The sequence below is a fragment of the Thunnus albacares genome, chromosome 2 (genome assembly GCF_914725855.1).
Source record: "Thunnus albacares chromosome 2, fThuAlb1.1, whole genome shotgun sequence".
NCBI lineage: Eukaryota > Metazoa > Chordata > Actinopteri > Scombriformes > Scombridae > Thunnus > Thunnus albacares.
The window spans coordinates 35339532-35353572 of NC_058107.1; the positions used below are offsets into that span (position 1 = coordinate 35339532).

At 41.4% G+C, this 14041-nt stretch overlaps 1 protein-coding gene across 2 annotated transcripts in view; it reads right to left on the reverse strand.

Moving 5' to 3' along the window:
* Positions 1 to 13816, reverse strand: part of fras1 (Fraser extracellular matrix complex subunit 1) — a 298584-nt gene extending 284768 nt beyond the window's left edge. For both annotated transcript variants that reach the window (XM_044332436.1, XM_044332428.1), the window contains exons 1-2: positions 13193 to 13816; positions 7965 to 7996 (exon numbers count right to left, since the gene is read on the reverse strand). In XM_044332436.1, coding sequence (XP_044188371.1) covers positions 7965 to 7996; positions 13193 to 13259 — 99 coding nt within the window. In that variant the 5' untranslated portion in view covers positions 13260 to 13816. The remainder of the gene's footprint in view (positions 1 to 7964; positions 7997 to 13192) is intronic.
* Between the last annotated feature and the right edge of the window lie 225 nt (positions 13817 to 14041).

Below are 14041 nucleotides of genomic sequence, written 5' to 3' on the forward strand. Positions count from 1 at the left end.
ACAAATTTCACAACTGCTTCATTGGTTCTTTAGGTTGGAGCTTTATGTTGCTTAACATGAAATGAAACAGGATCGGGACTAAAAGGAGCAGGATTCGGATGAAAGAGGAAGAGATAAATTGGGATCAATCAGGACTACGAGGAAATTTAACCCTCAACAAGACATGTAGCAGTTACATCTCATCATCGTTAATGACGTTTAGTATTTGGCAGCAATAAGTGATGTCATTTTTCTTGGAAAGCCCAGCGTGATTAAAAGGGTTTATACTAAACATATTAAAGGACATGGCTGGCGATTTTCTATCTTTTTCTTCAGAGCCAAACCAATAATGAACTGATCTACTTACAAGTATTGTGTGTGCATCCAAAGCCTGATATACTGACTACTGAAAACTGGTCCAGGTCTGAATGCTTGACCCCTACAGTGAGGGGATCCGGTGGCTCTGTTATGCTTTGGGGGGGCATTTTGCTGGCATGATTTGAGTCCCCTTAGAGGGAGGGGTCACTGCTAATCAATACAAAGTTATTCTGAGTGATCACCTTTACCCTATGATGAAATATTTCTATCCTGATGGGAGTGGTCTCTTCCAGGATGACCCCATCCATAGGGCATGAGGGGTCACTAGATGGTTTGATGAAAACGATGTGAATCATATGTTATGGCCTTCACAGTCACCAGATCTCAACCCAGCTGAACACCTTTGGGAGGTTTTGGTCCGACGTGTCAGACAGCGCCATCATCAAAACACCCAATGAAGGAATATCTTTTTGAAGAACGGTTCATCCCTCCAGAAGAGACTTGTACAATCAATGCCAAGGCTGAGAGGTTAAGCCCAAACCATGCCAGCAAAATGCCCCCCAAAGCATAACAAAGGCACCGGATCCCCTCACTGTAGGGGTCAAGCATTCAGGCCTGGACCAGTTTTTCCTTTAATTTGTCACCCGTCTGTAGTCCTTTGTGCTGTAGACTTCCATTGTTGTCCAAAAACTATTAAAAACTAGTTAGTGAGCCACACTGCTGCACTGGGTGACATGTTCCTTCATTATAAAGAGTTTGGTCACGTTAGTTTGTTTAGCAACAGCTCCAAAGACTAATGACAGCGATCATGTTTTCAGTATCCAGAGAGTAGTTCGGCAGGAACGTGGTTCTGTTTACAGAGCTTTGCTAGCTTGTTGTGCTACATATCACAGCCTCTTGACTTCATACTAAATTTATTTGCAGTGTAAAATGTAATACAAAGCCAAGCTCTGTAAACAGAACCGCATTCCCACCAAACTACTCTCCAGAGACTGAAAACGTGATCGCTGTTATTAGTTTTTGGTGCCGTTTCTGAACAAACTAACCTCACCAAACTCTTCGTAATGAAGTAATATGTCACCCAGTGCAGCAATGTGGTTCACTGATGTGTTTTTAATAGTTTTTGGACAACAACAGAGGTTTACAGCACAGAGGAATAAGATATATCAGGCTTTTGGATACACACACACACAATACTTGTAAGTAGATCAGTTCATTGTTGGTTTGGCTCTGTGCATGAGATTTGTTGACAAGAAGAAAAATGTAGAAAATTGCCAGACTTATCCTTTGAAGTAAAAACTCTGCTTCAGCTCTGCTCAGGTTAATTCTTTATTGAATCCCAGAACTCATTCTTTGAAATCCTTGGCATTACTGCCCGGACCTCCGTCCTGATGGTGCTATTCTCGAGGTGCCCTACATTTTGATTCCCTACAGGAACGGCGACTTGCAATGCCAGGAATTCAAGCCTTGAGGGGCAGGTGATATATTTGGACATGGTGCTGCATGTTGCCGAGCCCTGCTGTCCTTCACTGTTGTATTTCACCAGCGTGTCGGGCTTGGTGGCACACTGCTCCGGTACAATAAGCCTGTTGTTATTTCAATCTGTCAGAACGCATGTAGTACACATTACCCGCAAGCCTCTTTAGCTTCATACTGTACAGTGTTTGGGTGATTATGACAAGTCACATGAGTTCCTGTGTGCAGGAGAAGGATGCAACAATATTTACTCAGATAACTAAGTACAGTTTTAAACTACTGGTGCTTTCTGAGTGAATCTTCTTGCAGCTGTTTCTAATTATTTAGCAGATTAAGAGTTTGCAGTAAACATGAGATAAGCACATTAAGTAAACTTATTTTAGCTTGACAATACATTACATTTCAGACATTATCAAAAGACTTTTATGGTCCCGAAACACCGAGCCGAATGTGAGCCATCAGTGGACCGACACTGAAGCACAGTTCAGTATCTGTGACTGTCCACTGCCTGTACTGTTTGCTGAATGTCTGATTATTGTTCAGATGATTGTGCGTGCTGAATCAGGGGTCGAAACAGTCTTTTTTTTCCTCTTAACTTTTCCAAACTTTATTTGAGATTCTGTTAAAGTGTTTTTCTTTTTCTTATGATTAGAGATGCATTGTGGAAAAGTGGATGATTACCTGAAGCAGAGCTCCACACACGCACCCCTACTGTTTGGGCTTTGTTGTGATAAAAAACATCAATATTCATGATCCACTGAACTCATTGGCTTATAATATTGCTAGCCCACATCCTTGCTTCAAACTGAACTAGAAAAGTTAGATAATAAATATCAAAAGATGTTGTGACATCATTTCAGAATCGGTTTGTTTGAATGATGCTGTTTCATTACTTCAAAAAGTTGGTAAAATGCTTAAACACTTAACCAGGGGAACCAATTTTGCACCTCAGCGTGTGTTTTTCCAGGTTTTATATGTGTAGAAAGTAGTATAAAACCTTCTGTGTCTCCAGAGGTTGGTTGGTTGGTGCTGAAGACTACAAGTTTGAAAATGAAAAAAAAATCTGAAGGTGTTGAGTTAGAAAAAATTAGCTCCTCATCTCGGCTAGCAAAGATGGCTAGCAGCTCCAGGCTACATTAGCCGCTACTAGCATAACAAACCTGCAACTCCGAACCAAACTATAAGTGGTCAAGTTGCATTCTGGGAGATGTAGGTGCCAGGTTATGACAAGGAATGCATGGAATAAAAAAAAGACTGTAAATGTTACAGGAGTGCAATGCTAAATTGGTGGAGCACAGTTTTAAAGGTTCACATTTTTTTAATCTGTCTTGAAACAATTGTTACATCCACAGATTTGAAATAGTCAGAATCAATTATTGGTTAGTGACCGTCTTCCAAAGTTAGACTCTTTTTTTCCACAAGGAAATATTGAGGAAACACAGACTATAAAAGTTACAGAGAATATCCATCTGACGTAACCAAATCACACAGCTTTGCTTCTACTTAATGCATTTTTACACAAAACAAGGATCCCGTCTCTCATATCAGAATCATGTTATAAATGGATCTTCATGGCCAGTTTGAATAAGAGAACAAGATTACGTTCCATGTTCATTTGAGCCATATGAATATGGTATAAAAAACTGTGAACTTATCTTTTAAATAGCATCTATAACTGCAAAACTCACCCCAAGACCATGAACTTCCTGTTCTCTATAACACTTGATCTTTAAGTAAAGAATCTGAGAACTTCTTCGACCACCGGCAGCTATATTTAGGCTGTGATGTAAGAGTCCACGCTGACATGAGCTGACAAGATCGGGATGTTTAAGACGACCTGAGGGTGACGTCATTTAAGACCTCTGTTATTACCCAGACGACACAGGCTGGCTCCTCTGAGCGCAACCTTTCTGTGGGTCTGATCAGATTCATCAGGTTACAGGACTGAAGCTGCGAGACAGCTGACTGGTGAATGATTTAGTGCTGCTGTGGAACATCAGTCAAACACCAAATCTCTGCTGGCCTCGACAACTTGTCAGTAGAAACTCAACCGACGTGAAGGTCTAATCAATGAGAAGTCGACTCTTCTCTGTGGGAAAATGTAAAGATCCGCTCTCCTGTGTCCGTCTTTTAATCCATCTCACATGATGTGCTACATGTAAAATCACCGGGGCATTGATTAACGAGTTTTTGAAGTTAACCCACATAACTTTAGTTTTTGCAGAGAATAACCCACACTGATGGAAAAAGAGTGTATTTGATTCAGTTTTTATTGAATATTTCTAATTAGCTGTGCTCACAGAGACAAATTTTAACACTTGCTATCGCTGTTTTAGAATCAACACTGGATTAATTGAACAAACAATTAATGATTTGGTTAAACAATTTGACAGATGTCAGAAAATGTGTATTTTTTTTTCATTTTTTCAAAGCTGTCAGCTCCCAGTACTGTTTTTGGATATTGTTATCAAGGCAGAACTGGTGGTTATGGATGTTGTTTTTTTGGTGGATGTGGGTGGAAGTAGAGGACCTCCTCTCACATGTACAGGTGTTGATTGGTGATCACATGACGTGTCCTTTATAAAGAGAGAGCTCACTGCTTTATGCAGAAATGTGTCAGCAGACATTTCAGCATATTGTCTTCAGATGTCTTGTTTTGTTTAATTAAAGATATTCAGTTTACCGTCGTGTATGACACATAAAAGCTTCAAATCCTCCAATTTGAGAAGCTGCAGACAGCCAATTTTTTTTTTTTTTTTTAATTTCTGCTGTAAAAAAATGACAAAAACGATTATGCGATTATAAAAAATAGTTGCCAATTAAAGTTTCTGTCAATCAGCTACTTCAGCTCTAGTTTTTATGGATTTCAGAGAAAATTCTTGCAAGAATAATTTGGTTATGTTCAGATCTAAAAGCCTGCTTTTAAGAAAAGAATGGAAAACACAGTTACGTGCATGTAGCCTGTGGTTTTATATGCCTGTCATCTCACATATATTTGTGCCTCTATATAAATAAATATCTGTCTTTTTTAATTTAGATGTGAAGGATGATGAGAGTTATTGTTGGTATAAATGAAGCTGAGAACCAAATCTAATCAAATAAAGAAATTCAACTCTGGAAAAAGAAGAAAGACAAGCCTGACGCTGTGTGTGTGTGTGTGTGTGAAACTGTTTTTTGCTCTTATGATTATTTTAACCACAGACCTAAACCACACAGAGAGGAGGCCTGAGGGCTTCTATAGAGACCTGCACTTTAATCTGTGTGGGGGTGTTTTCTTTTTTTTCCATTTGTTCCTATCTTGCCGACCACTCCAGGTGTTTGGGGGGGGAAGTTCTTCACTTTGAACTCCAGAAGGGCCTTTACCCGACTGTGTTCGAACATGCCGGGACATCCCACCTGTCTCCCTGCCGTCTCCTTTTTTTTCCCACAAACCCCCTCCTCTTCCTTTCCCTTGTCCTCCACCCCCTCCTCCTCCTCCTCCCTCCCCCTCCTCCTCCTAAAACACTGACTCAACCATTTCTGTCTTTACATCCTCACATCAACAAATTATCCTCCCCGTCAAAGGCAGGGGAAACGTAAAGCGGCGAGGCAGGATGTGTTCTCATGCGTTTACAGGATTGGAGGTGGTTGTAGGTATGTCACAGCTTGCTGTTTCGAGCTTTACTGTAATTATACTGATAACACAGCAGGAAAGAAGCAGGAGTTCGTCCTTATTCTGCCTGGGAATCACAGCTCTACTGCTGAGTACCGTGTTTAAGGCTTTTTAAAGAGAGATTACAAGTTGTTGCAAGACACAAGTGGTGTTTTTCCAAAGTGCACAACAGCGAATTTCATTCCTTTTCACTTCAGTTCGACCCGTAAATGGAGACAGAGACATCTTAAGGCTCGAATCACCAAAAGTATCGTCTATGCTGATACTGTCTGAAAATCTTTTTCATCTTTCATCCCGACAAATCCTCATAAAAAAACTACAGTAGGTCTAAAATTCAGGTCGGCGAAAACGACCTATAGTTACGTTTACGCCATCTAGCGACTGTAGTAATGGCTTTTCAAAACTTTTACAAATCAAGTTTAGAAAATAGTGATGTTTTATGGTGTGACAACGCTGTGGTTAAGGTCTGGTTGGGTTTAGGCACAAAAACCACTTGGTTAGTGTTGGGAAAGCTCATGGTTTGGGTCAAAATGATCACTTGAAACCTGGTTTTCATTCCCTTTAAGTTACGCAACCTTCATTGTCATGGCAACAGTAAACACCACAACATTACGTTTTTTTTTTAAATGTCCCAACTTGCGGTTTGACCAAAGTGGCAACCTTGGGGCTGTAAAATGAATCCAATGTGGAAGTGCCAAAAACTGCAGTTCCTTGAATGGCCACTTGAGGCTCCAAAAGCGAGTCATTCCCCATAGACACCCATGTTAAAATGCCCAACTTTACAGCAGAAATAAACATGTTTACAGCCTGGTACAAACAACGGTTTTGGTCTCTGTAGCTAATTTCCTGTTTCATGACAACTGTACGGGGGGTGAATTATTTTATAACTCACCTGTTATTTATTTTATTAAGCTGTAAAGTTCTGCATAATGAAGGACATGGCTGCTTTGAGTGACAGGTCCGCCAGCCGCTAGGTGGCTTGTTTCAGCCTCTTTGCCTATTTTTGATTGGCTGGGAGTTAGGCAGAGTCACGTACCGCCAAGATGGCGACGGCCGGAGCGGCTCACTTTGAGCTTCAAAACCGCTCTTCAGAAACCAACGGGTGACGTCACGGTAACTACGTCCATATTTTTATACAGTCTTTGGTTTGAATTTTCGGTTGGAAAATGGGATGTGAACAGTGGTCTCCTGCAGCAGAGTCTAGACTATCCAGCTATCCACCCAACCCTGTTCCTCCTAACAAGTCAAAATCATCATATCAAGTCAATTTATATTGACGTCATCTGAATTGCATCACTTCCCCGGGTCATAACTCCTACAGCTGCTAGATGGCGTAAACATAACTATAGGTTGTTTTTGCGGACCTGAATTTTAAAGCTATACTGTCATTTTTCTTGTGAGAACAGGCTGTTTATCTTCCTCACAGTGGAAAAATGCTTTGAAGCAGCATTCAGACCATCGCTGGATGCAGAAACTACAACCTGGCTGAAGTAATTCTGTCAGGATTCACATCTCTTTTACCGCCACCACATCTCCTCTTTGACAGGGCCTTCAAATGAATTATTTATGAGCAAATACAGCTCTACAACTAATTCAATGAATAAAAAGTGCAAAGAGAAGTTTGAACGTAACCCATTTTTATCACACAGCAGCTGCGATCAGGAAGGAGCTTCCATCTTAACGGCGTCAGATCACAAACTGGCAAACTACAGAGGGGATGTGGGGAATATTAAATACATTTAAATGATCTTAGATCTGTCCATGTTGTGCATATGCTCTCAATATAAAATATATCTAAAAGAAGATGTTGGCAAACAAGTTATCTCTGTCTTAAAAGTCCAACTCATTGAGTTTTAAATCTCCTAAATAAGAACGTCGGTGGGCTTCAGCTTCCTGCACAGAGGAACAAGGCGACTTCAGATCCCATGAAAAGCCTCGAGCGAAACACGACAACTTTAAAACATCAAAATAAGTCACGAGCCGGGATACGAGGAACCCGACAGCGGGGTTTAAAGAATGTAAAACAACAGAACACCTCAGAGCGAAACCCTGGATGTTCGCCAATAACCCAGCAGAGAACGACGTGAATAAAGCTCATCACAAAACTTCTCTCTAACTTTGAAAAGAGCTCAACCTTCTCTCAGCAGAGGCAGCGGGAGTCGGCGGCGGCGGCAGCTTTTTTTTTCCTTTTTAGCAGCCGGGCCCGCTGCCGAGCTGCATCATGCTCTCTCATTGCCATTATCATCCACAAAGTCAGTATCCGGCATGCATTATAAATGAGACACATCTACTCAGACAACAGAGGGATGTGCAGCAATCCCTACTGATGATACATACAGCTTTTACCACCTTTCTCTGCATATACACACTCTCAACAACTCCATCCGTCAGTCATGCTAACCTGGTAATGTCCCCCTGTGAATAATACATGAGCAAATACCCATCATCCTAAAACTGCGAGCAGACAGGAGGGAATTTAAACCGGTGATACTAGAGAGGTAAAATAGGACAGGACAGAAAAAAGGGGGGGAGCACCTACCGCATACAGAGATCCCTCGTAGATACAAGCTCCTAGGATGACAGAGAGAAACAGCATTAGCATTAGAGAGTCCAGTCATGATCACACGTCTGGTATTCATATGTCATGTGACAGTATTTTTTTTTTTTTTTTGGTACGGATTATGTAAAAATCTGTATTTATCATTCTCGCAGACACTCGGGTCAAACAGCGGATCAGCCGTATAGAGGACGAGGAATCAATTTCCTTCAAAGTGTAGGATGTGAGTTCCTGTAAGACCTCTGAGTGTGTGTGTGTGTGTGTGTGTGTGTGTGTGTGTGGGTGTGTGTTGCCGTCAAAGTCTGAAAGTAGTCGATACGTCTCCGCAGCACGGACACAATGGTCAGGTGAATAAACAACGTCTGAATCGCAGCAGGAGACAGGAGAATAATTCAGGGACACAAAGTCAAAATCTCCCTGACTTGAAGCTAATACATGAAATTATCATAGTTTTTTAGGTCTCTTTGTTACAAGAAGTCAAATTTTAGTGATGGAAGAAGTATTCAGATCCTTTACTTAAGTAAAAGTATCAATACAACAATGTAAAAATGCTCCAAAAAGTCCTGCATGAAAAATCCCACTACTACTAAGTATTATGAGCTTGATGTAGTTCAAGTATTGCAGTAAAAGTACATAAGTATTATGAGCTTGATGTAGTTAAAGTATTGCAGTAAAAGTACATAAGTATTATGAGCTTGATGTAGTTAAAGTATTGCAGTAAAAGTAGTGGTAGTAGTAGTAATATATCTCTGACTGATATATTATTATATATGACATCATTAGATTATTAATAGTGAAGCATCAGTGTTAGAGCAGCATGTTACTGTTGTAGCTGCTGGAGGTGGAGCTAGTTTACACTACTTTATATACAGTTAGCTAGTTTAGTCCAGTGGTTCCCAACCTAGGGGTCGGGGCCCCTCCAAAGGGTCAGCAGATAAATCTGAGGGGTCGTGAGATGATTAATGGGAGAGTCTCTCTCCTAATAATCAATAATGTCTCATGCTGTGTCTCAGATCGCTTCACTTCTGTACTTACACTTAACATTTTGAGTGCGTAAGTGCGTTCACACTGAGAAGTATGGGAAATGCACTGTGAGAACCCGGATGGTGCACTCAAAACGGTCAAAAAGTTGGTCAATGGTTGCCATCTCGGCTACGTAGCGGAAGGAAAGGGACCACTTCTCAAACTGGAAATGGTGCCGAGTATGTTGTAACTACGGTGAACATCGCCACATTATACAAATCTAAGTTATACATGTGTTTTTTAGCACTAAGCACCACTATACTGTTGTCTGATATAAGCCATCAGTATGTTTTTTGGGTAATTTAGCAGTCTGCGATGATTTGGTGTGCAAACGATAACGTTAATGCTAACGCTAGCTAATGCTAATTTGCGATTATCATTTCCGGTAAGTCCGGTAACGGCCGTGTTTGATTTGAGACAACACTACCCTGTAGAAATTCACGCACTACGCCAGTTAGTACTTAGTGTACAGTGTACTACATGAAAGTGTACTAACAGAAGTATGTGATTTGAGACACAGCTCAGGATTATTGTCATTTTCTCAGACTCAGACTCAGCCCTACATTGACAGACGAAGACGTGACTACAACTCGATTTAGCTCAGTCAGACTGCTAAAGTTATTAGCTTCAGCTGAACTTTGTCCCTCATCTCTTACAGTAGTCTCACACCGATTCCTAGATGGACACAATGCGAATGAGCGAACTAGCAAACATCAGATTGTTTCAATGTTTCCCAGTGAAGATGTCTGAACCTGCTCCGTGCGTCAGCGAACAGGCTGAACAACGTGTCGCTTCTTTGAAGAATCGCTCGCTGTATGTTAGGAAGAGGTGTCATTGTGAGGGAATATTAATTTCCACGTATCAGCATGTATTATAATAAGACAGACTTAAAAAAAACTGAAATTATCCTTTAATTTCACAGTAAGGACAAACAAACCTGATAGAACCACTTTTATCTGCTGAAAGCCAATCAGAATTCAGTATCATAACGATTTTATTTTGTGAGAAATAAACTTTCAGCCACATTTAAACTCAAAGATCTTGGGTATTATCATCATATGGAGCCTGTAGATATTTAAAAAAACAAAGAAACATGCAACCTCTAGACTGAAATAACGAGGCGTTGATGATTATCTCTGCTCAATTTGAGGGCTAAATGTTAAGAAAACAGACGGACACGCGCCTCAGCCTCAGCCCGAGGTCTGAACCTCACTAAAACCCAGACTGGAGAAATGTGAGACGCCTCGGAAAGAGGGGGGAGGTGGGGGGGGGGGGGGAGTGCAGCAAGAGGTAAACATTTACCATAATGGTCCACATGGGAAAACAAGAGTAGAGATACAGTTGTAATTCTCATACAAGATGCCAGAGACAGAGACTGTTTACTGCTTCATGCTGTTGTATCTTTATCTCTCTGAACAGGAGATCGTGTTTACTGCAGAATGTAATCAGGCGGTTGAAACAACTCTTGGCAGATGTACAAAGATGGTTTACAGTAGAGCTGAGCGATGTATAGATATGATACCGATATCATATGATATGAGACTAGATATCGTCTTTGCATGTTGTAATATCGCGATATGGCGTAAATGTAGTCTTTTCCTGGTTTTAAAGGCTGATTTACAGTAAAGTGATGTCATTTTCTGAACTTAGGAGACTGTTCTAGCTGTTCTTTTACTTGCTTTTAGTCATTATATCCACATTTCTGATGATTATTGATCAAAAATCTCATTGTGTAAATATTTTCTGAAAGCAACAATATCAATATTGTGGTGATATCAAGGTATTTGATCAGAAATATTGTGATATTTCATTTTGTGCACATCGCTCAGCCCTAGTTTGCAGAACATTTCAGCTCTGCAGCAGGAGTAAACTGTTTCTGATGACCATTTTTAACAGGAGTCAGGATTTCAACGCCACACGGAGAAGAAAAACAGTCTTAAAGGGTCAAAAATAGCAACTTTTGTAGTAAAATAACAACTTTACTGTGCGAGATTTTAGATTTTCTTTAAAAAATTGCAATGAATTGACACCTCAGTGAAAAAATACACTAATTTTCTCTACATACTGCATTTAAAAAGTACAAAATCTTCATCTTTTTTCACACATTCTTCCATATTTTGAATGTGTCATAGTTTGCCAGACGAAAGAGCTGGTTGAGGATTGAAGAGGCATCTCAGCATAAGAAATGTTTAGTTTTTTAAAACCCACTTTCACAAGATAATGATTTAATTAACATCATCTCCAGATATCAAACACTTTTTTTTTTTTCTCCATCACATTTTTTCTTGCGATCACACGTTTTAAACGTCTCATCATCTTGTTTTTTGCGGTTTCATCATTAAAAGAGAGACGTGACACTACAAAGGCTTCGCACGTGTGAAGTCGCAACCGCAAGAAAAACCATCATCCGATATCTCCGGATAGCGAGCATCATCATCATCATCATCTCAAGATCGTCAGATTATCAGCTAACAGTGACAACTCTCACAAGCCTCCCGAAGAGAAATAAAAGATCGGGGGGGGGGGAATTTCATCTTTTGACAAACTTGTAACGACTTCAGAAGAATCACCATTAAAATGCTGCAGCCTGAACACCTCACTGTCAGGAAACTTTCCCCTCCGGATCATCTTCTCCTCCTCATCTCAGCATCCAGCACTTAACGTCAGTAATATTTCAACTTTTATAACTGTTTTGCTCTGCTTGCCGACACCCACGTGCTGTTGAAGGAGCATCTTTCTTTATGAAAGTTTGTGCTGCCAAGCGGCTGAAGAGAGGATGCTAATGATTCTGATAAATATCTGGAGTCTGCTGCTGCTGCTGCTGCTGCTGCTGCTGCTGCTGCATGTGAGCGAAGGGAAGCTCGTGCCGAACTCTAATATTAATAAGTTTGATATGAGGAAATGGGGGGGTTGAAACCTTGAATGGGTCAATTCAGTAACAGCACAACCTGCTTTAGATTCTGCTCCTGACTGATGGGAATTGTGTAGCTGTGCACGGTCAGACCTTTCCAGATTTGATGCAGAGTTATGAATATTTAAACGGCACAGAGGCTACAGAGCAGGATCGGTTTCAAAGACGTGTTTAGATATTTAAGAAAGTAGTGCATATTCACAACGGGGGAGCGAGGGGGGGGGGGTCGGTCAACTCACTTCACGTGTTGCTTTTTTCTATTCAGATTCCTTCACACAGTCTGTAGAAAAGATTAAAATCACACGGGAGTTTATTCTGGTTGATTATAAATATCCTGACATTTCTTCTTCACTTCTTTTAAATTAAGACTTTCTCAAACCGACTTTTCTATCTCGCTAAGCATCGATTTGGTGATTTGCAGAGTGATGTAATAGATTTCTTGTTAGATTTGGGATAAATGAGGTCTTTTAATGCATCTAGAGGACATAGAAGTGTTGTTTCAACAGCATTGCTACGATGATACTTCAATGTGAAGCAGGTTCTAACCTCACAATCAGAATATAGTCACTGAAATGCTGTTGAAACAACTTTTTCAGCCCTGCTAATCACCTGATCAATGCCTCCTGGGATGTAAACATACTAGAAGGGATACATCTAACTAATATGGTGTAAGTTCCCTGCTCCACTTGATGATGAGGTAGAGGCATTCAAAAAAAAACCCCACCATCAAATGATTCTTTGTGTGATATCAAAGAGTTTCCTTCACATCCGCTCCTTCTCTTTCTGGAGCAAATCCTGAGGCTGGAATCACACAAACTTCTCTGTTAAATCTCTGCTCTCAACCCTGGGAAACAATAACCTGCTGAGGGGGAGTCCCAAAGCAAGGTCCTGGCCCCCTCCAGGGGTCCTTGAAGGAGGTCCGGGATGTCCTCAGCAACGTGAGGAATCATTTATTCACCAGTGCTTCATTCAGTTGATGAAGGAGTAAACAGCTATTTTACTGATCACAACTTTCTCTCACCAGTCTCTCCTTGTAAACAGATTTATGATTCACAGCTGAAAGTAGAAGCTACGGGCTAAATCTGATGAAACTGTCCTCTCGGGTCATTAAAGATTTACTCTGTTTTACAAATTTGGGGTGTGTAGCTGTAACGTCAGTGTGTGTGTGTGTGTGTGTGTGTGTGTGTGTGTGGTGGTCCCTGACAACCCCTGACCTGCATAACAACCCGAACAACTGGTTTGGTGAAAGAGAGACCCAAAAAAAAAAAATACCAACCATGTATCCCAGTGGGGACGGTGAGGATCCCAACCAGAGCGCCAACAAATATCCACCATCCATCCATGTTCGCAGCCAAAAAAAAAGGGGAATTAAATCCAAAAAAATCCAGTCAGGAAGAAGGGTAAAAAAAAAAAACGCGCGATGTGTGTTTTAATCTCTGTAGCTCTAATGAGAGCAGCTGTGCATTATTAGTGTCCCGACGTTGCCAGAAAACAAGCAGCGAAAAGGTGCAAGAATCTTTTAAATTGTTATGGAAAGAGCAGGAGCAGGAGCAGGAGCGGAGGCACGGAGCGCACCGGGTCCGACTCCTGAGCGCTGCGCTCCGGGTAGGAATGCGGCGCAGTCCCGAAAAACCTGGAGAAGTAATCCACCCCCCCTTCTTCTTCTTCTTCTTCTTCTTCTTCTTCTTTCTCCGCTTGCTCACTCACTGCTCTGCCGGTCTAAAGACTAAACTCTGCCTCTCCCCCCCCCTTAAAAAAAAAAAAAAAAAAAAAAATCACCAGATGCAAGGTGCTTTTTTTTTTTCCTCCTTCACCAGCAGCCGGTTTAAAAACCGAGAAGCATGACGGCGAGAGAAGGTGAAGCGGCGGGACATGCGCGGCGTTTGAAGTCACTTCTTGCGGTGCAGCGGTCTTCTTGTCCTCCCCAAGACCCCCCCTCCTCCTCCTCCTCCTCCTCCTCCTCCCTCACCCTCCTCCCCCCACCCCTCTCCCTCTCTCTCTCTCTCTCTTCTTTTTCTTGTTCGTCCTCCCCTCCTCTCTCTCCAGGAGGACGTCCCACCTCTCCTCTGCTGCTCCCACCCTCCACCACCTCCACCTCGCATATATAATCTCATATGATGGGAGA